Source organism: Dipteris shenzhenensis, chromosome 1, assembly GCF_047967505.1.
Source record: "Dipteris shenzhenensis isolate YYH24624 ecotype China chromosome 1, Dip_SZ_1.0, whole genome shotgun sequence".
Taxonomy (NCBI): domain Eukaryota; kingdom Viridiplantae; phylum Streptophyta; class Polypodiopsida; order Gleicheniales; family Dipteridaceae; genus Dipteris; species Dipteris shenzhenensis.
The window spans coordinates 38,707,901-38,731,487 of record NC_141596.1 but is presented as its reverse complement, the minus strand read 5'-3'; the positions used below and the strand labels follow the sequence as shown (position 1 = coordinate 38,731,487).

The window sequence follows — 23,587 nt, the reverse complement described above, 5'->3', positions numbered from 1 at the left end:
TGATTGTAAATCCTTGACCTAGCACTGATAATTATGCACTAGGGTGTGTAGATGTTCAGTTTGCTTTTTCTCATTTCTTTTTGGCTAACTGATGTCTACTTGCGATCTAAACAAGTTCATCACTAATTATTTCTAATGCCTCACTAGTCTTGTTCTACATGGAGCTCTTATTGGATTTTTTTTTTCTCTGCTTGGGCCATTATTAATTGAGCTGAATTCCTCCTCAAGTTGGTTGAAAATTTCAAGGGCTATCTTTTGCAGTTGTACCATAGCTTGCATGTAATTATACTCCATATTATCAGTCCTTGTGGCATCTTCCGTGCGTAGTTTATGATACTCCATTTAGTTGGCATAATTGTGACTGGAGCAATGTACAATGGCTTCCACGTGCTCAATTAGTTGGAGGCCTAGGGTGGCATAATAATTTTGCCTTTCATTGAGAATAGCAGAGCGGTAGTAGGTTGTTCAGCATTGATGCATGTATGCTCGGCATTATCCTCCATCGGATGGTCGTGCTGGATCTAGTCATTCTAGGACTAATACGTATCCAATTCAGTCCAGGCTTCAATAGAGGCAGGGGCTTAGTAGCCAGATATTTTGGCACCGTGTGTGCCTCTTCCATGAGCTTTTGAGCTGCCTCTTCCTTGAGCGTTAGAGTTGCCTCAACTTCTCACTCTATCCTCCTTGCACTATGATGGCATCCCATTGAGCTTTGGCGTGTTCAACCTCCTTCTCTTTGAAGCTCCATGTATCTACCAATTGGCTAGACTGTGGCCTTGGCCTTTTGATAACTTCTTGTGTTCTTGAATATGGGTCCCAAAAGCTAGGGATGAGTGTTGATGTCCGATTGGGGTTGATTCTGTAGTAAAGTCTTGGCTTTTGCCGCTAGACCAAAGTTGTCCCTTGGCAACCACCATGCTACCATACGGTAAATAATTTGTATGAAGAGCATGGGGTTTCCAAATCCCTAATTTTGGTTGGCACATGCCATCAATAGCTCTTGGAAAAAGTAATTAGCCCAATTGATGAGGTGCTATTGGTGTTGTGTATAGTCTGGGTAGATGCATAGGGGTGATGACATTATGATGGTCTAAAAGATCCACCTTGGCTGGCTTGATGAATCTTGGGTTTTGGATATCCTCAAAAGAAATTACTCCCTTGTACTTGCAAGCTATGTAGTCAACTAGGCCCGTGAGCTTCATGTCCAGCTAACAAAAATTGTGGAATGACTCTCCAATTACTGGGAGGTTGAAGGCATTACGGAGCACATTGATATTAGAATGATTAGACTTCCTACCCTATAGAATTTTTTATGAAGGTACTATTGGTATCGACATTGTAATTGGTAATAAATTGTGAGATGGCCTTCATGTCAAGGTAGCAAGGAAGCTTCAAAGTAATTGTGCTTAAGGCCAATGCTGCGAAGTGCGGTTGTACCTTGGGATTGATGAGATCCCCGTAGCAATTTGCACTTGGTATGTTTCAATCCACTATGGACCTAATGGAGAGTGAGAGGAGAGTTGTATTGCATGTTTCATATAGAATACAAGAGGTGGAGGTGACTCGATGCGCATTCTCTTGAGTGTTCGAGAAGTAGATTGTTGTGCTTAAGGCACCTAGGGCTCATGCCCTTACTATGGTTGGAGCTCTTCCTCATCCATCTGACCTGGGAAGGATACCAAAGGGGTATGGAAAGATAATGGATTAAAAGGGAATTTTCAAAAGGTGTTCAATGGAATCAGATAATTCTAATGACATTTGAGAGTGTTCGGCTTTGTCAAGTGGGTAGGATGAATTTGAAGGCTCGAAGGATGATTTGGAGGCTAGCAGCAATTTGGAGATGATTTGGAAGGATGATTTGGAAGAATAATCTGGAGGCTCCAAGAATTGTATTCCAAGATTTCGGATCATGAGGTAGCCAATTTACACCCGCTTGCAGACTTGGCTTTCCTAGCATCCTAAAAGGCTATGTCAACACCCTGTTTGATACTGATACCTTGGCTGACCCAAATGTTGATCTATGGTCATGGGCCTCTTCATTTTATATATTGATATCCCCCAAGCACTAATGTTCCAAACATTGCATCATGAGGTGGCCAATTCATACCACCTCACTGACCTAGCTATCCTAGTGTCCTGACTGACCAAGTCAACATCTTGTCTAGCTAGGAACTTTTCTAGAGGATGAGTGTGGAAATTGACAATGGTTACCTTGGGACATGACTTACTAGAGTGTTACCATAGGGCATTGAGGTAGGCCTATCCTAGAATGATGTTGTGCCTGGGACCCTTGTGCACTAATAAGGGTAGACTAAGAGTGCATATATTTTCACAAGGGTGTGAATATACATTGTGGACATTCGAAAGGCCAGATGAATTGACTATCCAGGGGGTTATCTGAGATAGAGGACTTGTAGACATTGAAAGGGCCAGATGAATAGACTGTCCATGGGGTTAAGCTACCTCTTGATACTACAATAATAATTCATGATTGGTTGAATTCTTTAGAATTAGGCATAATAACATGCATACTATCCATACAGTCTCATGCAGCCAGCTCAGGTCTGCTTGAGCTCATGCCTACTCCACAAAATGGATCCTTAGAACGCGGCCACATGCATAGCTGTTTGGAGGTGAAATAGCCATATGGAGGTTTGGATGCAAGTCCACTGCATTTTTGAAAGGAGGTAGACTGGGCTGGCGGACAATCTGCTGACATCAGACTGTTGAATGGAGTGACATGGAGGCATGTTGCTCAAATGAGAGGCCCTAAACCTCCCCTCCATTCGACAACCACAATACTGCCATCTTGGAGCGCCTAGGTGGATTTCCAAAAAACTGTCGTGTTCTTTAAGGTTCGTTTCACAAGCATTCGGAGTGGGTTGAGCGCTTATCCCCATCCGGGAAGGTGGTGTTTTCACACCTATGTGGATGGACAAGGCTGCAAAACCTTTCCTTGATTGGATGCGCAGCAGTACATATTTCTAGGTTCATAGATTCTCTCGGCTTCCTCACCCCGGGCAGCATTATAGCGTTTGCTGGTGCTGCTGTCCGGGCCCAAACTTGCACGCGGATGGAGTTCTACCAATTGAGCAGAACGTTTCTATAGTTCACACTTGTCCGGAGGGGTGTGCAACCTGTCGAAGATCGAGCGTGCATCGTTGTTAGGAAGCGCACTCTACTCTGTGCCCATCTGAATGTGGCCCTCTAGGATTGCACATGCTGATACCATGGCCCGAGTTGCATCCGAGCCTCTAAAGAGAGGTGTGCGTGGAGGTCTATTGCCGCCAACCACGGCGCCGCCGACATCCAAACTAGTGATGCATGTGGCCGGGCTCTTACAGGGGAGGGACATAGGCAAGGGGAAAAGGTGCTACATGGACCCAGCTCAACAAGCACCACGTTAGCTCCTTCTTCAATCCCTCCTCTTTTGGATGTTTCTTTTCCCACTGCCTTTCATTCAGCTATGGTGCTTTTTGTAATCCTTTCGCAGTGAGCAGGATCACATAAGTTGCTATAGAGACTCCATCTCTTCACCTTATGGCTTGCTGTCCTTCTTCTGCTTGTCCTACAAGCTTCAGCATGGATCCTAGACCCGACTGCTCTGATGAAGAGGTTGCTCAAGACGAGATGCAGGGACATTATGGCACCTGTTCTGTGCCCCTCCACATGGAAACGCTCAACGACGACTTGTGCATCGCTCTAGATTCCGTCTGGTTTCTCAGGACTCATGAGGAACTTCACCATGTGACACAGTTGATTCAACGGCTTATTGAAGCCGGAGCACAAGATTTCACTCGCGCAGCATTCCGAACTTCTTTTCTGGTATCGTGCATCTCAGCTTGCCGGAGTCGCACCATGAGTCTTCGTGACACAGTGATGGTGGTCCCTCAACTGTAAGTAGCGTTTCGTGGTCGGGACCATGCCGTCAAGGCGAGCAGTCACTTATTCTTTTGTTCGCGTTTCTCAAAGTTCGAGGGGTGACTATGGATTATCTGTTGAAAACGTATGTTAGAAGTAAATGACAATGCAACTGATAGGATGAGGAGCAATAATTTGTTAGGTCCAGAAATCTCAGAAACTGCTTTCCTATTGCAGATTGCGTGAGAGGCTCGAACAATGCAGTGGGGATGGAATGTTGAAAGCAGAGACAGCTGTCAAGGTACAGAGGTTCATTGAATGGGCTCTGAACTGCATTGGCTGGCATCCTCACGTGCAGAGAAGAGGATATGGAGGAGAAGAGACGGTAGCTTATAATCCTTCTATAGAATCACAGCTTCAGCTGAAGGCATTCAAGAGGTTTTTGGAGTTGGCAGGAGATCGGCTTTCTGAAAACGATTATACAGAAGCATTTGATGCTGCGTGCTTCATGTTGAGACTGTTTTCAACGGCCATAGACTGTGGAAAGCCCTCTAGTATTGCTGCAAGTCCCATGCAAGGATTGTTGGGAATGCTTGTTGAGGGCGGTGCTGACAGTGTGAACCAGTGGTTTCTTGAGGCAGCAAGGTTTGGCAGTACAGAACTGGTTCGAATCTTGTTGCAGGTAAGGGAATATTTTGAGTATTCCAAATTCAAAAGCTGGAACTGCTGACAAGAAGTCATTGGATTAGTAACCGTACATATAGGCCTCAACGTTTCATGATTCTCTTTGAGCATTGATTTTGTACTTGTCGCTGGTTACTTCTTCCATGACATGGGAATATCGTCAGACATATACGGTTGTTGTTTGTTGTTTTCAAATTCGACGAGCATTCAAATGATTCCATCAAAATGCCAATGACTGACAGAGGCTAGTACTTTCTGTGTATCACTCTTTTCATGCTAACAGAAAATTTCAGAACGCCATACAATTTTAAAGTTGACAACAAAAGGGCAGGGGTAGAAGAACACGATGTCCCATTTTCAGGAATTACATTGAGATATTGATGCTTTACACCTTCATGAGAACCATTTGAAGTGTTCAAGTGACTTGAGATACAAATCCCTGGGCGTGTGACAGGAGATGATGTTCTTTCCCTTCAACACGAGATTGGGGTGGGGGCTTACATGCGGAGGTGTCTCTTCTCTGATGAAGCACTATTTTTGTATCCTAGGTTGGGAAAGCTTTTGCTTTTCAGGTACATGCAAAAGGACATGCATGAATTTTAGGGAAATTATATGCAAAAGCAAAAGTGTAGATTGGCTTTTCTAACTTTTTGAGAAATTGCGGGATTATATTAATATATTAGACTATTCTGTAATGCAAAGGATATATCTGTACCCCAGTAAAACAAAATGGGGAGATACTAACAGTAGTAGTGATTTGAAAACATTTTGAAGGCCTTAGGCCATACATTCAAAGTTCAAAAACAAAAAGCCAAACGAGCCAAACCTACTGTTCTTCTTTCTTGGGTACTACCTCCCGCACTGGTTCAACTTGAGAGTCAGCCTGAGAAGATCTGGGGGCCATTTCATTCGGGTGGGGATGCTGAAGCCATCTGAGGGCGAGATCCTGTGACAAATTGAGAAGATGGTACTGAAACTGTAGAGCGAGCAGAGGCCACCTGGGTACTTGCATTGGAGAGGCCTGGGTACGAATATCAGGAGTCTAGGGACTGAGAACTGGAGGAGCTTGGGATTGGGAAGCAGTACTAGAGGTGGGAGTAGCCTGAGACCAAGGTACTGGCACAGTTGTGAGTAGATTGAGTAGATGCATGGGGAAGAGCTTGACAGGTGTCCAGAGTGTTTTGGTGGGGGGGAAAGGGGAGTTGTTTGAGAATCAACATTATCAGGAACTATTTCTTCAATGTCAGCCAACAGATTCCAAGTGATAACCGCCAGCCCAACTTGTTGCCTGGCCAAACGAGCCTCCTTTTGGAAAGTGTGATGCACCAGTCGATTACACTTCTCCAAATTCTCACCTCAATAAGGTATCTAGATAATGGATGGATAAAGGAAAGTGGTTAAGAACAAATTTTATCCTTGCTAGGGAAGGTTGTAGACCCTGCCATCTAGCAATCTTTACCTTTTCTATCTTTCAATGCATGGAATGTCTTTTTGGAAAGCATAAGCTAATTTTGGATGCCAGAATTTTTGGAATATAAGGGTCAATGCCCCACTTGTGAGCGCTCATATGAGGTGTACGGGGCTTGACACCTACAGCATGTTGGGGTGTAGAATGTGCCATAACAAATCGGTCGGTGTCCATCATAAATGCATATACATATTACACCATTGGCGTATAATATATAATATTGCCCATAGGACCTAGACACGTATGTGCATATTTTTATTAATAGAATAAGTATCAAATGTCCAAATTCAAGGCTCCAGCTCGACTAGTCCTAGCTACCGAGATGATCCACTGCCATAACAAATCGGTCGGTGTCCATCATAAATACATATACATATTACACCATTGGCGTATAATATATAATAATGTTTTAATGTCTACTAATCACGATTAGTGATTTCTCTTGTCATGACACTCCCTCCTGCTTGAATGGGCAGAAGTCCTCTTCTGGATCCTCTGTCTTCTCTGGTAAACTATGACGGTGCCAGAGCTGGGAGAAGAGTGCACAAAACAAGCTGAGTATGGCTGTATGGAACTGTAATGGCACACTTCGACCCAGGTGGCTTCTCGGAGACATACACAGGCAGAGACATCATCTTCTACACTGAGACACATGAGAGCCCAGAGAGAGGGCTGCCCACAGTGACAAGATACACCTGGGAGTCTACTCATAGGAAAGAATTGAGGAGAGATAGTGGGGTACGAGGCTCTGGAGGTGTAGCTGTCCTTTTCAAAACACACTTGAGGCCACTCATATCTGTGGTACGAAGAGAGGAACATGCACGTCACATGTGGATATGAGTGCAGCCACTAGATGCCCGGCCTATCTTCATTGCAGTATGCTATTTCCCTCTGCACATGTCATCATATGCCCATGATGTCATTACAGAGGGGCACAGCCCTTATGAGACGATACATGACGATATCATAGGGTTCTCCAGACAGGGAGACACCCTCCTTCTGGGGGATTTCAATGCAAGGACAAGGGATAGGCAAAGTGGGCTTACTGGACTTCACATATGAGAGAGATCCCCACATGATGCCAGAGTTAGATGCAGTAGAACTTGGGACTCAGAGACTCTCTGTAGATACTTCGCATGTGACAGCGTACGGGCGACATGTGCTTGAGTTGGGAGCTGTCCACTACCTCATCATCTACAATGGCCTTCAGAGATGGCCATCATCTGAGGGATTCACATGCTTCCCACATGGAGGTGGGACTAGCACAGTGGACTACCTATTGGGCCCACTGGCTTTTGTCTCACGGATATGACCTTACCAACCCCCCCCCCCCCAAAACTTGGAGCTGACCACTCATACCTGGCCTTCGATGTTCTTGTTACTATATGTAACATGCAACGGTTATCTGATCGTGTAATTGACAGCAAGATTTTCTTTAAACCTTTAGCGAGGAATGAGCGTTGTTTACTATAGAGAGAGAAAGGAGATGAGGGTAGAGAGAGAGTAGAGTCGACAACCGATTGGGTCCTTGTACCCACTGAGGGCCCCCTCCCCCAATCAGGGGAGAATTTGCTTTATACTTGGAGAATTGAGAAATACAAAGAACACTCTTTGAGAGAGCATGGAACGCGCTTCTGAAGAGCTCACTGTGCACATGTATAGCAGACCCAAGGACCTGAGAGGCAACGCCGACCAATACCGAGACCTTGATGCTATCCACATTGACGATGTAGGACGCTTCTGCAAGGCAAGGAAGAGGCTTGTGCTGTCTACCGGAATGCAGGGTTACTGCATGAGTGAGAGAGTGAAAACTGGAAGTGATAGATCCTATGAGAGAACTGAGAGATGACTGAAATATAGAGCTGAGAGTGAGCTGTGTAAACTGTAAAAGAGAGCTGAGAAAGATGAGGAAACAGTGTCCAAACCTCTCTCCGTTTGCTGGTCCAAACCTCCGACTGTTGTGCTGCGTGGTCACCTTCAGATCAGGCTGAACTGATGGCCAAGGGACTGAGGCTAGAGAGGGCCAGTTCTGAGGATCTCAGGGGCTGCACAGGAGGCTGAACTGGAGCTGTAGGAGAACTGAGGGCAGGAGCAAACTGAATGAGAAAACAGGGCAGCCAAGGGGCCCTTTTATAGGGCTGGACTGAGCCAACCCAGTCTGTAAACAGACTGACTCAGTCTGTTTTACAGACCCAGACTGGCTGGCCTGCCTATAAAAAGCCCTCCCTGGCTCATTTGCCAGGGGAGTTTTTGGGCAGCCTTTGCAGGCTGCCTTCCTTGCTTACCTGTCCAGCCTTTGGGGACCCTAAAGGGACTCCTAACCTAGGCTAAGACCTAAACTATAAGATGGAAACACTTACCCTACTGTTCTCCAGTGGGTACTAGTGAACAAGAACTGACTACTGACTTGACCTAAGGCTGAGAGACTGACCTACATAGCTTGTGCCTGACTGTCCCTGGACAAGGGCTCACAACATACGACAAAATCTCCTATCCGGGAACTATAATGCACTTGTCGATGTAGCCAGTGTGTCACCTTGCACCCAAGTGCAGGGGTGCATGTGACATTCCCTTCTCCTCAACTTGGCGGTAGGTCCATTGCTTCCAAGTAGTCCGCCAATATCTGGGGAAAATCCTGGAAAAAATCTTTGTCCAACCACACTACTTCATGGGTACCTTGATCACGGAACTTGGTGTAAAACTCCCGGATGTTGCGTCTTGACCCATGCTTGAATTTATGAAGAAGGATCTATTCTGGCTACAAAACTTCGGCTTCATCAAGAACTTCAGGTTGTTGCTCGTCGGAAATCTCTAAAAGAGGAGGTCCAAAATATGGCTTCAACCAAGCTACATGGAACACGTTGTGCATAGTCCAACTGTCTGGTAGGCGTAACTTCATTGAGACATTGTTGATCTTTTGAATAATAGGGAATGGTCCGAAGCTCCTGAAGGACAGCTTAGGGCATCGCTTGCCCACCTGCTTCAATCGTTGCTTGATAATGCGTAAATACACCCATTGACCCTCTTTATACTGGACATCTCGTCTGAATTTATTAGCTTGGCGTGTATACGATGCTTGAGCTTTGGCGATGCGGCTTTTCACGGACTCCGTAATCTATGCCATGGATTCGGTGGTGTTGTTGGCTTCAAGAGATGGAGACACCATCCGGGTGAGAAGTGAGGTAAATCGCCGTCCAAGCGCCGCTTCATAAGGTGTGCGACCAATACTCGAAGAATAGGTATCGTTCAGAATGACTTGCACAAGCGGAAGAAGCTGCTCCCACTTTCCCTGAGCATCATGACAATATGATTTGAAAATATCAAATGCCATACCATTATACTTTTCCGTCTCGCCGTTCCATTGCGGATGGAAAGCGCTGGACATCTGCAGCTTAGTACCAAAATTATCAAACAAGGCTCGTCAAAAGTTAGACATAAACTTGGAGTCCCTGTCGGATGTTATGGTCTTTGGCAACCCTCCAACGGGATACCAATACTTGATAAACAAATGAGCTACATCTTCAGCGCTGGCCGTTTGTTTGCAGGGAATGAGCATAGAATATTTACTAAAGCGATAAACAAAGTAAGACATTGAGTATTACGAGTACCTGCGGATGTTGGAAGTGGTCCCACGAAATCCATACCTATGTCTTGGAAAGGACCGTCGGGGACTGGCAATGGCATAAGTAAGCCCGCTGCTTTCTTGTGGGAAGCCTTGACCTTTTGGCATATTTGACAATTCTGCACATAGCTGTATACGTCCTTCCGCACCTTTGGCCAATAGAAATAGCGCTTCAACTTCTCCAAAGTCCCGTTGATACCTCTGTGACCACCGGTAAGGGCATCATGGGCATCATGAAGAAGCACTTGTCGTTTGTCTTTGAGTACACATAACCTTTTCTTATAGAAAAGCCAACCGTCCTCTAATAAGTAATGGCCTTTAGCAAGCGTCGTGGCTAACTGGAACTGCGTGCCAAACTCTGCTGACTCCGCGTACTATGCCTTCATGCTATCAAGATCATTTCCTTTGATTTCGAGCACAGTGGTCTGCTCAATGGTCTGGATGGAACCTTTCCGACTGAGAGCGTCTGCAACGGGGTTGTTTTTGCCGGGAACGTACTCGATTATTCTCCCAGACTGCTGGAATATTTGACTCCACCGCTGTTGTCGATCACGCCATTGCGTACTAGGCATTGTCTGAAGTTACTTAAGGGCTTGGTGATCTATCTTCACCGTGAAAGTCTGTCCGTATAGGAAAGGCTTCCAATGTTTTAATGCCTGGATGACACCGAGGAGCTCTCTATCATACACTGAATAGTTCTTTTCGGCATCGTTAAGCTTTCTGCTGTAGTATGCCACGGGCCTATCTTCTTGCTGTAAAACTGTTCCTATGGCGATATTGCTAGCGTCTGTGATTACAAGAAATGGATCATCCCAAGAGGCGATCTTCATAACTGGTGCTGTCGTGGCCAATCGTTGCAAGTCGTGGAAGGCCTGCAAAGCTTTGCTTGTGACTTGAACTTTTTGTCTGCGTGTCTTTACCCCCTTGAGTAAATCTGTAAGAGGGGTTGCGTATGTTGAGAAACCCTCCATGTGCGAGCTGTATGCTTGACACAAACCCACAAAGGATCGGATCTCTTGGGCCGTCGTGGGGACAGCCCAACTTGTGATAGCTTGGATCTTCTCAGGGTCCAATCGAATCCCTTGAGCACTAATGATGTAGCCCAAATACTGAATTTCCAGCAATCCGAATTCACTTTTCTTTGTGTTGAGATATAGCTGGTTATCACGTAATAACTGTAGGCCACATTGCACATCCTTAATATGCTGCTCGGCTGTCGCGGAAAAGATGAGGATATCATCGAGAAAGATGAACAGGCACTTTCCAATATACTATGCGAATACCCGGGACATCATCTTGTTGAATGTTGGTGGTGCATTCTTCAGACCAAAGGGCATGATGACGAACTCGTAATGAGCTCGCTCAGCTCGAAAAGTTGTCTTTTGAATGTCAGCTCCAAAAATCCGGACTTGATGGTAGCCACTCTTGAGATCAATCTTTGAAAAAAATCTTGCACCATTGAGTCGGACTTGATGGTAGCCACTCTTGAGATCAATCTTTGAAAAAAATCTTGCACCATTGAGTCTTTCCAAGATGTACTTGATGTGGGGCATAGGAAACTTGTTGCTTACCGTAAGCTTGTTGAGTGCTCTGTAGTCGACACATAGTCGTGTAGACTTATCCTTCTTTGCCACAAATAGAATGGGTGTAGCAAAAGGCGAAGAAGAAGGTCTAATAAACCTTGCGCGCAGTAATTGAGACAATTGCTGCTCTAACTTTCCCTCCATAGACTTTGAAAGTCGATAAGGGAACTTACTTGGAGGCGTCAAGTTCGGAAGGAGATCGATGCGATGGTCTTCGGGTCGGTTGGGAGGTAGCTGGGGTGGTAGATCGTCTCGGAGCATGATGTCTTTAAACTCTTGGAGGAGATCCACCATTACTTGCCCCATCGGAGGAGCGGCTTGAACTGCAGTGATCTGGCATTGGACATAGACAAGTGCACAAATGGCACCCTTATGGACGGCGCGACCTGCTTGAATATGAGAGATTAATGGAATCTCTAGTATGCTCTGATCATTGCGTATCACGGCGGGCTCAGGTAAACCTTCCACAATCATGAAGGTGTCTTGCCGCCAATTAGGCGTCGGAACATGCTCATGGAACCACTGAATCTCAAGGATCATGTCGCACCCCATCAAAGGAGTCAATATAAAATCCCGCGTAAACATGGCCTTCTGAACTGAAAAAGTTAACAAGATGGCCTTGTGTGTGCAAGCCGGGCGTGAACCTGTCCACTGCAAGCTCGTGAGGCATCAAGGTGCATCCCACTGTCTTGGCAAGCTGAGGGGAGATGGCATCTTCTGAACTCCCCATATCGAATAGGACAATAAATTGATGTCCGTTAGTTGTGCCGTACGCTCGAATGAGCGCCTTCTTTTGATATGAGAAGTCGCCTTCCTTCTTACCTTGAAAGACCACCGTGGGAACGACGTTCAAAGCAGGAAAGACGGCATTTGTAGCTGGCAGGGTTGGAAGAGCCAATACATTCGCGATGGACGAAGTAGGTGCTTTTGCAGCCTTTCCGGCAAGCCACTTGGAACAATCCTTCTTGCCATGCCCAACGATGTGGTGGCAATGAAAGCAGCGATGTTCTTGGTGGTTCCGCTTTTGCTCGTCGGGTTGTAGATAGCCTCCCGTAATATCCACTTTAGCCTTCTCATCTGGAGTCATCTTTGGCTTGGACTCCTTCTTTTGACCAAAAGCCTGGCTGTCTTTCTTTTGGAAATGGTTGTCCTTCTTCTGATCCTTACCCGCTGTGTTGTTTGACTGCTGCGGGGCTTTAGCTCATTGGGCTGTAGATAGCCTCCCGTAATATCCGCTTTAGCCTTCTCATCTGGAGTCATCTTTGGCTTGGACTCCTTCTTTTGACCAAAAGCCTGGCTATCTTTTTTTTGGAAATGGTTGTCCTTCTTCTGATCCTTACCCGCTGTGTTGTTTGACTGCTGCGGGGCTTTAGAATCTTTTTGGACCTGCTTGGGCTTTCCCCCGTTTCGCATCATCTCTTGATTCTGTGCGAGAGTCAGCGCCCGCTCGTAATCCGGTGGGTCGAAGTTCCGAATGGTAAAACGTATGTTCGTGTTCAATCCTCGAATGAGTTGCTTCATCTTGGCGCTCTCCGTCACACCCAACTGTTGTGCCAGTGTAATGACCTTGTTACTGTATGTCAACACAGGCAAACCATTCTGGGAGAGACGAGCGAACTCATCCTCCAGGTTAAGCAGATATTGGGGTGGGAGAAAACGGGCTTTGAGGTCGGCCACAAACGTTGCCTAAACGAAATTCGTCTTAAACGTGTTTGGGTCAGTATGCTTACTAGCCCAATGCTGCCACTAAGTCACCGCGTCCCCTGTAAGATGAGGGGCTGCAAGGTGGACTTTATCTTGCTCATCTTGAATCCGTGCTAACGGAAAATGAGCTACAAACTGATGAATAAACTGTAAAATTGCTGAATGGTCACACTTACCATCATACTTAACAAAATTTGGAGTGGACCGAGTGAGTGGTGTTACCTTTGTCGATGGCAAAGCTGTGGCGGAGACGGTTGCTGCGTTCAAACTTGCCTGCATAGCGGCTGACATCTGTTTGTGTTGGAGAAGCATCGCCTCTTGCTGTAGCTTTTGTTGCCTCTCTGCCTGGGCAAGCTCTGTGCGTCGCAGTGCCTCCTCATTTTTGCGTTCCTCAGGCATCATCAAGAGCAGTTTTTCAAAATCTGTGGTTCCTCTTTCTTCCAGCGGCTTTTCTGCTTCTTTTTTCTCCAGACGTTGTTTTGTGTGGTCCAGTTGTCTTCTGCTTTCTTCCAGCTGGGATGAATGTTCTTCGAGTTGTTGCAGCAGGGACCCGATTCTACTCTAGAAGGTTCACCATCACTTCTTGAGCATTTTGTGGAAGCGTATCTTGTTGGTAGTCTTTCTCCTCTTCAAAGTCTTCGCGGTTGAAATCTTTTCCTGAGCCTTCCATGGCGCTTGATTGTGTGTCCTTTCCGGATCTCAACACAACCATACACTTGCGGTAGTCAAGCTGGATACAGAGCGAAGCTTTGATACCAATGTAACATGCAACGGTTATCTGATCGTGTAATTGACAGCAAGACCTTCTTTAAACCTTTAGCGAGGAATGAGCGTTGTTTACCATAGAGAGAGAAAGGAGATGAGGGTAGAGAGAGAGTAGAGTCGACAACCGATTGGGAGGTATTGAGGTCTGATGACAAGACCATTCTCAGAGATCCTCAGGAAGTGGTTAGGGTAGAACTGGATCTTGGTGGTTTTGACCGTGCTCTTGATCCAATGTATGCGTGCCAATTAGCTAGAGAGCTTCCGGCCTTATTGGAGGCTGATCTAGACCTCGCCCAGGCCTCAGCTACCCTTGTCACAATGATACAGGATGCTGCTACTAGATCCTTTCCTACGACCCAATCTTCACGGGTACGAGATGGGAAGATGCCTCAGAACCTCGGGTTTGATGATGAGTGTAGAGAGATGCGAGCCCACCTCACACGGGAGCGAGCCTTGGGTCAGTCAGAGGCAGGGTCCATGCCCCATGCGGTCTATCGGATTGGGTCGAGAGCACCATTGGGGTGAAGCAGGGCTGCCCTCTCTCACCGACTCTCTTTGGACTCTACATTGATGAGATCGCATCTTTCATAGATGGCCTAGGTGGCGAGGGCTCGTTATTAGGGGATCTCCTCATACAGATATTGTTATATGCCGATGATATAGTCCTTATATCCTCTTCAACGGAGGGGCTGCAGAGAGATCTGGAGGCATTAGAGGTGTTCTGCAGAGAGAGAGATTTGACTGTCAACCTTGGGAAACCTAAGGTTATGATCTTCAACACCTCACGAGCAGTGACTAACCGACCCACTTTCACCTATCGTGGTGAACCATTGGAGATAGTGCAGTCATACACATATTTGGGAGTAGTCTTGACAGGACCCATCTTCACGATGAAACATGCAGCCCAGGCACGACTCACACGAGGGCGTAGTGCTTTGGCTAGACTAGAGCGGCAGTGTTTCTAGGCGCAGTTCCAGGATCCACCGACGAAGGGCTGGCTTTTCGACACACTAGTGCGACCGACTGTCATGTATGCAACACCTTTCTGGGGGTGCGATCTTCTGAGGACAGATTGGAGGAGCTTCGAGCAGCTACAGTTGATGATGGGATCCCGGATGATCCGATGTAAGCCCTCAGTTCCACATGAGATAGTACATGCAAGGTTTGCCATGACACCTCTCCAGGTTGATGCTATGTTTCAGACAGTGACTTTCATCCACATGGTGTGGGACTTATCCCATTGGAGACTTCTGAGATTGGCCCTAGAGTCATCTAGACGACTCGCAAAGAGCGGGGCAGAGACATGGTATGCACGCATATCTACATGGCTTGCTAGGTACGGTATCCAGATGGATAGGCTTCCCCCCTTTCAGTACAGCATGGATGCACCTCCTCAGTCGATCTTGCAAGATGAGATCAACCGTATTATACGGTTAGACCTCCTCCAGCTTCACACATCCTGGATTTGGGAGGAGGACTAGGAACTCCCCACCAAGACCTAGTTCTATCGCGACCACTTCTTGCGAGTATTAAAGGAGGGATTCATTATCAGACCCCAGTATCTCGAGGATAGAGGAGTATCTCATGCACTGAGGATTGCCATTGGTCAAATGCGGGTTTCATCCCATCAGCTGAGGATTGAGGTAGGGAGAGCAGCGGATCTGCACGCTATGTATGTTGGGGGCGGTTGAGACAGAGGAGCATTTCCTTTGTGTTTGCCCAGCCTACTATGAGATTCGAGGATGCTACCACTGTCTCTACCTAGAGGGGAATAGCTTCGGTCCTTTGTCACGACTGATTCATTTTCATGACTAGGTCTGTATCGGACTCTATCTGATGGAGATGCGGCGACACAGGGAGGCGCTTCTACGACAAATCAGAGAGTAGCAGGGGTTAGTCAGACCACTATAGGACATAGAGGGTGATCGGGCACAGCGGCACATCACAGACTTCTATACATTTGAGTCAGCCCCCGGACAGTGGAGTGGAGGAAGAGGAGCTAGCCGATATGAGAGCAGTCTAGATGAGCAGCCAGCACAGTACCGCCGAGAGAGGGACGCAGAGGCCACATGTGCGATAGAGAGCCCCTAGAGTACACTCTATTGAGGTCCGACCTATCACAGCTTTCCTCAGAGGAGATCGATAGAGATGAGGGATCACTCTAGACATAGACCAGAGAGTCCAGAGAGCGAGGAGACCGTGCCCCCCGCCACATCTCGAGACAGCTCGACAGACGTAGATACGAGATATTTTCGCAGCCCACCAGAGAGCCATCACTGTACCAGGCTTCGGTTTCGTCCCAGCACCTGGATAGATAGATTGATATGATATGATTATGATTATGTTTATGATTATGATTATGTTAGCATAGATTAGTACTCAGCAAGGGTCCTAGCGTACCCTTTGCTTCAGCCCACTGAGGCTTGTATGAGTTTGCTTTTCTGTGCGCTTTGTCCCATAGGCCCGCGAGGTCTCGCGTGGACGTTAATATATCTTTCTTTCTTGCATACGCTTCTCTTTTACTTCTACATTTGCATCTCCTCGTCATAATCTGCAAATAGTCTTCTCTTGGTAGTACATGATCTCTTATGTATCAGAACTTAAATATCATCTTCAAGTTATGGTTCCTCTTGATGCTGAGTAGTACCATTGCATAGCCTCATCTATATCTCTTCATACTCAGAACTCTCTTCTGAATACCAAGCTACCGAAATCTCTTCATAATAACCTGCTCAATAAGCTGAAACATGTTCTCAACAAATTGGTCAGTATTCAAAAGATGTTCTCTCACCCAAATGTGTTATTGAACTAGGTAGACGGTGGCCGTAGTTGATTTTGCGATGGAGAACTACTTAGTCTATAGAAACTATAGACCTTTAATCTCTTTTTCTTTTTAACTCTTCTATTTCAGCCCTATTCATCCCATAAGACGCTCTACACGGAGGAGAAAATTCTTTATTCTCCGTCTATACTCTACAATAAATATGCCTACTCTCTATTCAGTTCACACATCCATACACTAGTGTTGGCTGAATGGATAGCATTTGCTCTTGGTTTTATGTTCAACCTAGAGTCTTGGGATGAGGAGGTAGAAGCCTCACCCTCCTGCTTGGATGCTTTGCCTTTCCCTTTAACAGAATTGGTTTTGGCAATTTTGGCTAATAGAGTAGGACATTTATGCCATGGATGCCTTGGCTTATGCTTCTTACATCCAAAACATTTACCCTCCTTAATTAGCTTTTTCTTCTCATCATCAGTCATGGAAGGAAATGGTATCCATTTAGGACGTGATTGGCTATTATTTTATTGTACAATAGCTTTCTCTTTTCCTTTGTTGAAAGGCTTCCGAGGATTCATTTTCCTCTCAGCAATCTCAGCTAATTTAGTGAGGTCTTTCAAGGTGGTTGGGTTGAACATTTCAACCTCATACCTCACTTTTGGGGTTAGGGCTGCTAAATACTTCTTCCTTCTATCATCCTCGTCCTTCTTAGGTAACTCTAACGAGAGTTTCCAAAACCTAGCTGTAAATTCAGCGTTACTCTTGTTATCGAATTGCCTGAATCTTTCCCAGCGGAAGGTCAATTCTTCTTCATGCCTCGGAGGCGTGAAAGTGGCCTTAAGCTGCTCTATAAATTTGGACCATTGAAGAATAGGCTCTTTTCCCGTTTGTGATAAAGACCACCACATCAAAGCATCCTTTTGTAGATGCAGTGTGGCAAGAGCAAGTTTCTCGTGGTCGGTCTTATTTTGATGAGCAAAATATAGCTCAAAATGGCAAATCCAATTCAGGATTTTATCCGCCTCTCTTGCTCCATCATACTTTGGGAATTCTATTCTCTCTCGAGGTTGGAATTTGGCTCTCTTTGAGGGGGTACTTAAATTGTCATCCCCAAAATTCAACACTCTCTTAGTCCCTAATCTTTTCATAATGGACTGTTCAATCATATGGCTAAGCTGAGAAACCAGCTTATCAACTTGGAGACTCCTCTCTCCCTCTCGCACTTGGATTATAATCCATGTGTATGGGATTTTGAGTTAAAGGTGTAAACTCAGTGCCTTGCTCTTGGATGGACTCGTTTCTCCCTTCATTTCTGAAGGAAAACTCCCTATCAAGAGATTCTTGAAGGAGAGATGAAGGTAATTCTATACGTGGGTTATCATACTCAATATGTGTGTAAATCTCATCTACATTATCCTTTTTAGGAGGAGGTGATGGTGTTCTCTCCCTATCTCCTTCTGGTAGTGGAGGAAAAAGGACAAGTTCATTATTAAATATCCCTTCTCCTTCCATTCTTTCCTTTTAGTAATACAAGAGAGAAAATGACTTGCTGTAATTTCAAAAAAGGGGTTTATTTTACAGCAAGAGTCAAATGTTGTAGAGTCGGTGGTACTTATCCGATTCCCGCTTCGCATGTGTCAAAAAACCACTTCAAATGACCTCTTCTTTCGTCTCTTTTAACCTTTCTTCCTTGTTTTTATGCTTTAAACTGGTACACTCCGTTTGGGCTACTTGTTTTGAGTGGATTGGAGCTCTAGATGCCGTTATAGGGGGTACTTGGTGGGTGGATCACCCCCTTAAAATCTTGTTCCAATGCAACTTTCCGTTGGAAAGAACGGGAGGGGGTTCTCTTTTCCTCACGGTTTAAGGGTCTATTGTCACCGGGGAGGGAGGAGTCACCCCGTTCCCTGTCCAAATACCCAAAAAATTAGAGAAAGCCCTTACCTCAGAGACTCCAAAAGTCAAATATTCCAGGGTTCCAACAATAACTCCTTGCTCCACAAAGAAACAAAAATGAGAATTTGGATGCAGCCCTTTGTCACGATCACGATTTGCAGTCAGCCTTCTGTCGGAGTTTGTAGACAGCCCGACCTCCAGATCTCGTTTTTCCTCCCGGTAGTGGATCGTCAAAGCTCTGATACCAAATGTGAAGAAACCAGCCTTCTCAAGAATGGAAATGTGTGCAATGCATGTAGAATTTGAATGCCGATTGGCCCTCCAATGGGGAAGAGCGCCCTCATGAGAGTACTTGTTTCTATTTCAACCTACATGCAAGGTGTGTGAGAGAGATGGCGGAGGAATGCAAGGTGAATGAAGAATGCTACGTGAGATTCACAAAGAAAGGGTGATACCCTTTGGTTAATGTCCCTTGAGATCACTCAAGTTCCATCTTCCTATTTACACCTACCCTTAGCCTATGACCCATGCATCTACCATTCAATGCACCTTAATGCACCCTTCCCTTCCCATTGCCCCTAGGACCTAGAATCGTGTGTGCACATTTTTATTAATAGAATAAGTATCACATGTCCAAATTCGATGCCGTCTGAAGCAGTGGCTCTAGCTCGAGTAGTCCTATCTACTGATATGATCCACTGCCATAACAAATCGGTCGGTGTCCATCATAAATACATATACATGTTACACCATTGGCGTATAATATATAATAATGTTTTAATATCTACTAATCATGGATTAGTGATTTCTCTTGTCATGACATAAAGAATCTACTGGAGTAGCCGACCAAAAAGCTAGGAAGCTACTTAAAAGAGATTTTAGAACATCGCAACAAGGTACTGGGTCTAGCTCACAAGCTAGCCCAACAAGTACTCACTACATGACAAAGCTATAAGATTTTTCTCTTCATTGGATGTAAGGGATCACTATTAGTTAATGGTGATCGCCAGTCCCATAGATCTTGAAGGGTCTCACGCGGACTTTAATACAATCATATCATATCATCTCATCTCTCTCTCTCTCTCCCCCTCTCTCTCTCTCATTAGGGGACCTTCCTTCCAAGCTCACTAGATTGGGTGCACAACCCACAGCAATGACTGTGGCACTTTGACCACTGCATGGCTACAGCCAGGAGGCTACAACGGGCTGCACATGTCGACAGCCGCTAGCGCTTTATCTCTAGGTTTATGCTATCGACGCCCTCCTCCTAGGGTTGACGCTCTCGTTGGCTTCCACTTCATGAGCTCAGAGAGTTTTCTTTTTATGTACCAATGCCGTTATGATCAGGATTATGGATTTTCTTTTGTATTTGTTGTGGGCGCTAATGCCCTCTTAGTGGCTCCATCCCTCATGTATCAGTCTCATAGACCCTTTTTGTTCTTCTGAAGGCTTTTAATAAACTTTCTTGCTTTCTTTCTTTCTCTATTTGCCCCTCTCTTGGACACCCCTTCTCTCTCTCCAACCCCATTCCTTCATCTCCCCTCCACTCAAAAAGAAATTTCTCTCTAGGAGTGGGAAATTGGGGACAAAGCCCATGCATGATAGGTTTCCGTATCGTGTGCTTAGCATCATAGCCACCTACTTGAAAATTGGGAAATGCGGACAATATCTATACACGACAGGTTTACCTATTGTGTGCCTCTTAGCAACATAGCCGGCTACTTGAGGAAAATTCCCTTTTTGAAGAGGGAGAACATGGTGACATTTTCAATTGAGGGGAGTGTATGCATAGGGTTCCTGTTGTATCATGTACCTCTTAGCGGCATAGCTTCGTATTTGAGGAGAATTCACTTTTTGGAGGGGGAAACATGGTGAAATTGTTAATTGAGGGGATTTTATGTACAATGTGCATTGATATATTTTCTTGAAGAGGCAAATCCTGTCAGTGTCTTTCCAAAAAAAAGAGAAGCTTTTATTTTTCCTTCTCACTCTAGGGTAGGAAGCTAGTACTACTTGCAGCTCTTGGAGATTTTAAGTGGTGAAAGGGGAATGAGAGGGGAATAGGGAAATGAGAGGGACTACCTGTGGTCGATATAGAATTACGAAATTGGTAGTTCCTGTCCAATAATAACCATGGCCAATTGCCTCAATTGATACTATGAAAGAACAAAAAATAGGGCCTTTCACTTAGCCAATATCGTTCTTGAAATGCAAATCCATCAAAAGACTTAGTCCTTGTTGCCAAAGGGAAGAGCAGATTCTTAGGATTTTTGCACAAGTTTCCAGAGTTTTGACTTGGGGGATGGTAGCCTCACTGGAGTGTATTTCCAAGTTTGAGGCGTTAGTGGCTCTCTGGCTTACCTTTCATAGTATGCCAAATGGAGATGACTCTGGTAGCTCCTCCATCTCGACAAAGAACCTTCCTTCCCCCCTTAAGGTGGCATATGGGAGACAATTGATAATAAAGTTGATATAAAGGCTCTGACATGCCATTCTTAAGTATTCTCATGACCCGTTGTAGGTTTATCAGGAGAACACCCCTAATTTACTATTTTTGCAAATTAATCAGAAATGAGTCTTGATTTATAAGTATCAACCTAAAAAATTGTACTGTTTCTGTGCAGTCTCGCACAATCTTTTCTCTGTAGTGCCAGGGGCTTCATTGCATATTTGGCCTTTGGTGAGTGACAGCAATAGCATAGGAGTCTTTATGGAGATATGCAACCTGCTCCAAAATGTTTTGTAATGTTTATGGTTCTATAAACTCGTGACAGTCTTGTAAAGTCAAGGCTGTATGTATCTTGTTGCAATTTATGATGTTCTGAGCTGATGAGAAGGGTTTTGTGTTAAGTCAACACCTCTTTCAAGGGGAGGGATAGGGAATATTGAAACTTTTGAAAGGTGATTGGTAGATCTTGCAAGGGATCAATGGGGTTGCACAAATGAAAGAAAGTTGGGTGGTGTTTCTTATTTTGCTATCTTGCGTTGCATCCCTCAAGCAGACATATCTAAGTCTGCTGTCTTATGTATATTTTTATCCTGCACTTACTAGTCTGCACTTGTACTCTTCATTTCAAGAAGTCGCTGCTGTAAGTCTTTCAGAATTTTACTGCTGACGACTCCTTTGATGTAGAAGTTTCTTGCATAATGTTTCCATTTTTATATCTCTGCATTGGGCTGGCACAGCGTGTACTTGCATTGTGTCTGAAACATATATGAAGTCTGGTGGGTTTTCTAAATATATATTTGCACCCATCTTGACAGATAGGTCAAAGGTATGGGATCGAGGTGGACATGGATCTGGCATTGGTGTTTGCATCGCATCATTGCAAGATCGGTACAATGGAATGCCTCGTGAATGGTGGGAATGCGATTGATTTTGTAGGCCCACTAATGCGAGCGGCAGATCAAGGCTGTATGCAGGTGGTTAGATGGTTTGTTGAGAGAGGGTGCAAGGATATGGACCTCTGTGTTGCGCTGACCGCCGCTGCTTCAAGCAGCAGGATTGAAGTTGCTGACTACCTTGTAAGGCATATACCTCTCCATGTTCTCCGTGCCCAAAGCATAGATATCTTAAAGGCTGCTGGTTGGCGAAGTGCCGGCTCTTTGAAAGGGGTAGCTTTCCTTTTGCAGTCTGATTTCCTCCGCTGTCAAGAGGCAACATATGCAGTCGCTGACAATCTTTCAAAATTGGAGGATGAAACTATCTCTGATGAGTTGAGGTCATTTTTTAAAGAAGAATGGTCAGATGAAGCATTTTTACAAGGCAGAATGGTTGGCGAAGCTCACCACATAAATGTAATGAGAGCGATTAAATGGGGATCATCACCTCTTCATCTTCAGGAACTTCCTCTACAGTTGCAGGTTACCATAGCCTATATTCCTTTGTATAAAGAGTGTGTTGCTACGTGTGGTCTCTTACTTTCTCAATTGCTGAGAGGTCAACTTGTAGATGCTGCCTTAAGGCTTGACAGAGGCAAGTATTATTCAGCAAAAGAGATATTAGGACTGGACAAAGATAAGCTTCTTTCAATATTAGAATCAAGGCTACCATCTTTCCTTGTTGAGGATTCCTGAAACGATGTTTTTAAATAATGTCCTGTCACACTAGGCACCCCGATGTGCTTGTATGTTTGCATTTGTGCCCAGGGGTAATCTGCCCCAAATTTGCTTTGTACAGGCTGAATAGGTGAATGTTAAGGTGTTTGGAGCAGTCTTCTGGAACTTTGCTTTGTAAATGCTGAAGAGGTGACTATTAAGGAGGTCATAAGGGTTGCCAATAGTGTTACGTAGGTCTTAAAAAGTTGCTACTGCTCTAGGTAGGCTTACTTCTTTGATGCATATGCATCGGGCATTTCAGGATTATCACTAAAAAACCATATTGCATATTTTTTCTGCCACATATACATATACATATACATATACATATACATATACATATACATATACATATATATATATATATATATATATATATATAGAGAGAGAGAGAGAGAGAGAGAGAGAGAGAGAGAGACCTCAAGTTCATGATCCTTGAAGTTGTGAGTCAAGTTTGGGGTGTTGCAATTTCAAAGAACACATCACACTAAATCTCAAATCTAAGTACTGGGACCAAACTAGAAAGGATGAAATAGGATCAAACTTGAAAAGAAACACGTGAAAGGCACATCAAATAAATGCATCGATTGCATTTGGGGAGCTGTTTGGAATTTGAATTTGTAACATGCCTTAGGTGTCCTCAGTTGCAATGTGTCCACAAAACTGAAAACAATTGTTCCCACTTAGATCCCAGCAGAAAGAGAGAGAAGCTTTGATAAGGTGTCCTTGATATGGTATTCTTGCATTCAACACAATTTATTTAAGATGGATCTCCTTGCCCACACTTGAGCTGCTAGCCCCCCCACCTCCGCTTGCCTCCCCATCGCCCTTAGGCTCCACGTCTCCTTTGCCTCTGTTGGAGGTCCCCACCCCCCCAAAGGCCATCGTCTTCATTTTTGCATAACCTTAGTCTTCTTTTTCATCTCCTTTGCCTTCTTTGCTTCTAAATATGCAAGGGCCTCTTGTTTTGCCTCCCTTGGACCTTTTCTCCATTGCCCTAGCCTCCTGTCGCCCTCGTGCTTCCTTGTGATTGTTCTTGGTTGCCGTGCTATTTAGCGGTATCCTTTTTGCTAGTGGTGACCCTTCTTGTACCACCCTTGTCTTAGGCTATGCAAAGCTTGGTCAAA

At 45.1% G+C, this 23,587-nt stretch overlaps 1 protein-coding gene and 1 pseudogene across 1 annotated transcript; one reads left to right on the top strand and one right to left on the bottom strand.

Moving 5' to 3' along the window:
• The first annotated feature begins 3,389 nt into the window (after positions 1–3,389).
• LOC147905801 (ankyrin repeat protein SKIP35-like) lies at positions 3,390–22,619 on the top strand. Its single transcript, XM_087374702.1, has 3 exons — positions 3,390–3,896; positions 4,099–4,543; positions 21,627–22,619. Exons 1-3 carry the CDS (start codon positions 3,541–3,543, stop codon positions 22,437–22,439), a joined length of 1,614 nt encoding a protein of 537 aa, XP_087230828.1. The 5' UTR covers positions 3,390–3,540; the 3' UTR covers positions 22,440–22,619.
• LOC147905802 (uncharacterized) lies at positions 8,592–13,201 on the bottom strand (annotated as a pseudogene).
• Positions 22,620–23,587: the final 968 nt, after the last annotated feature.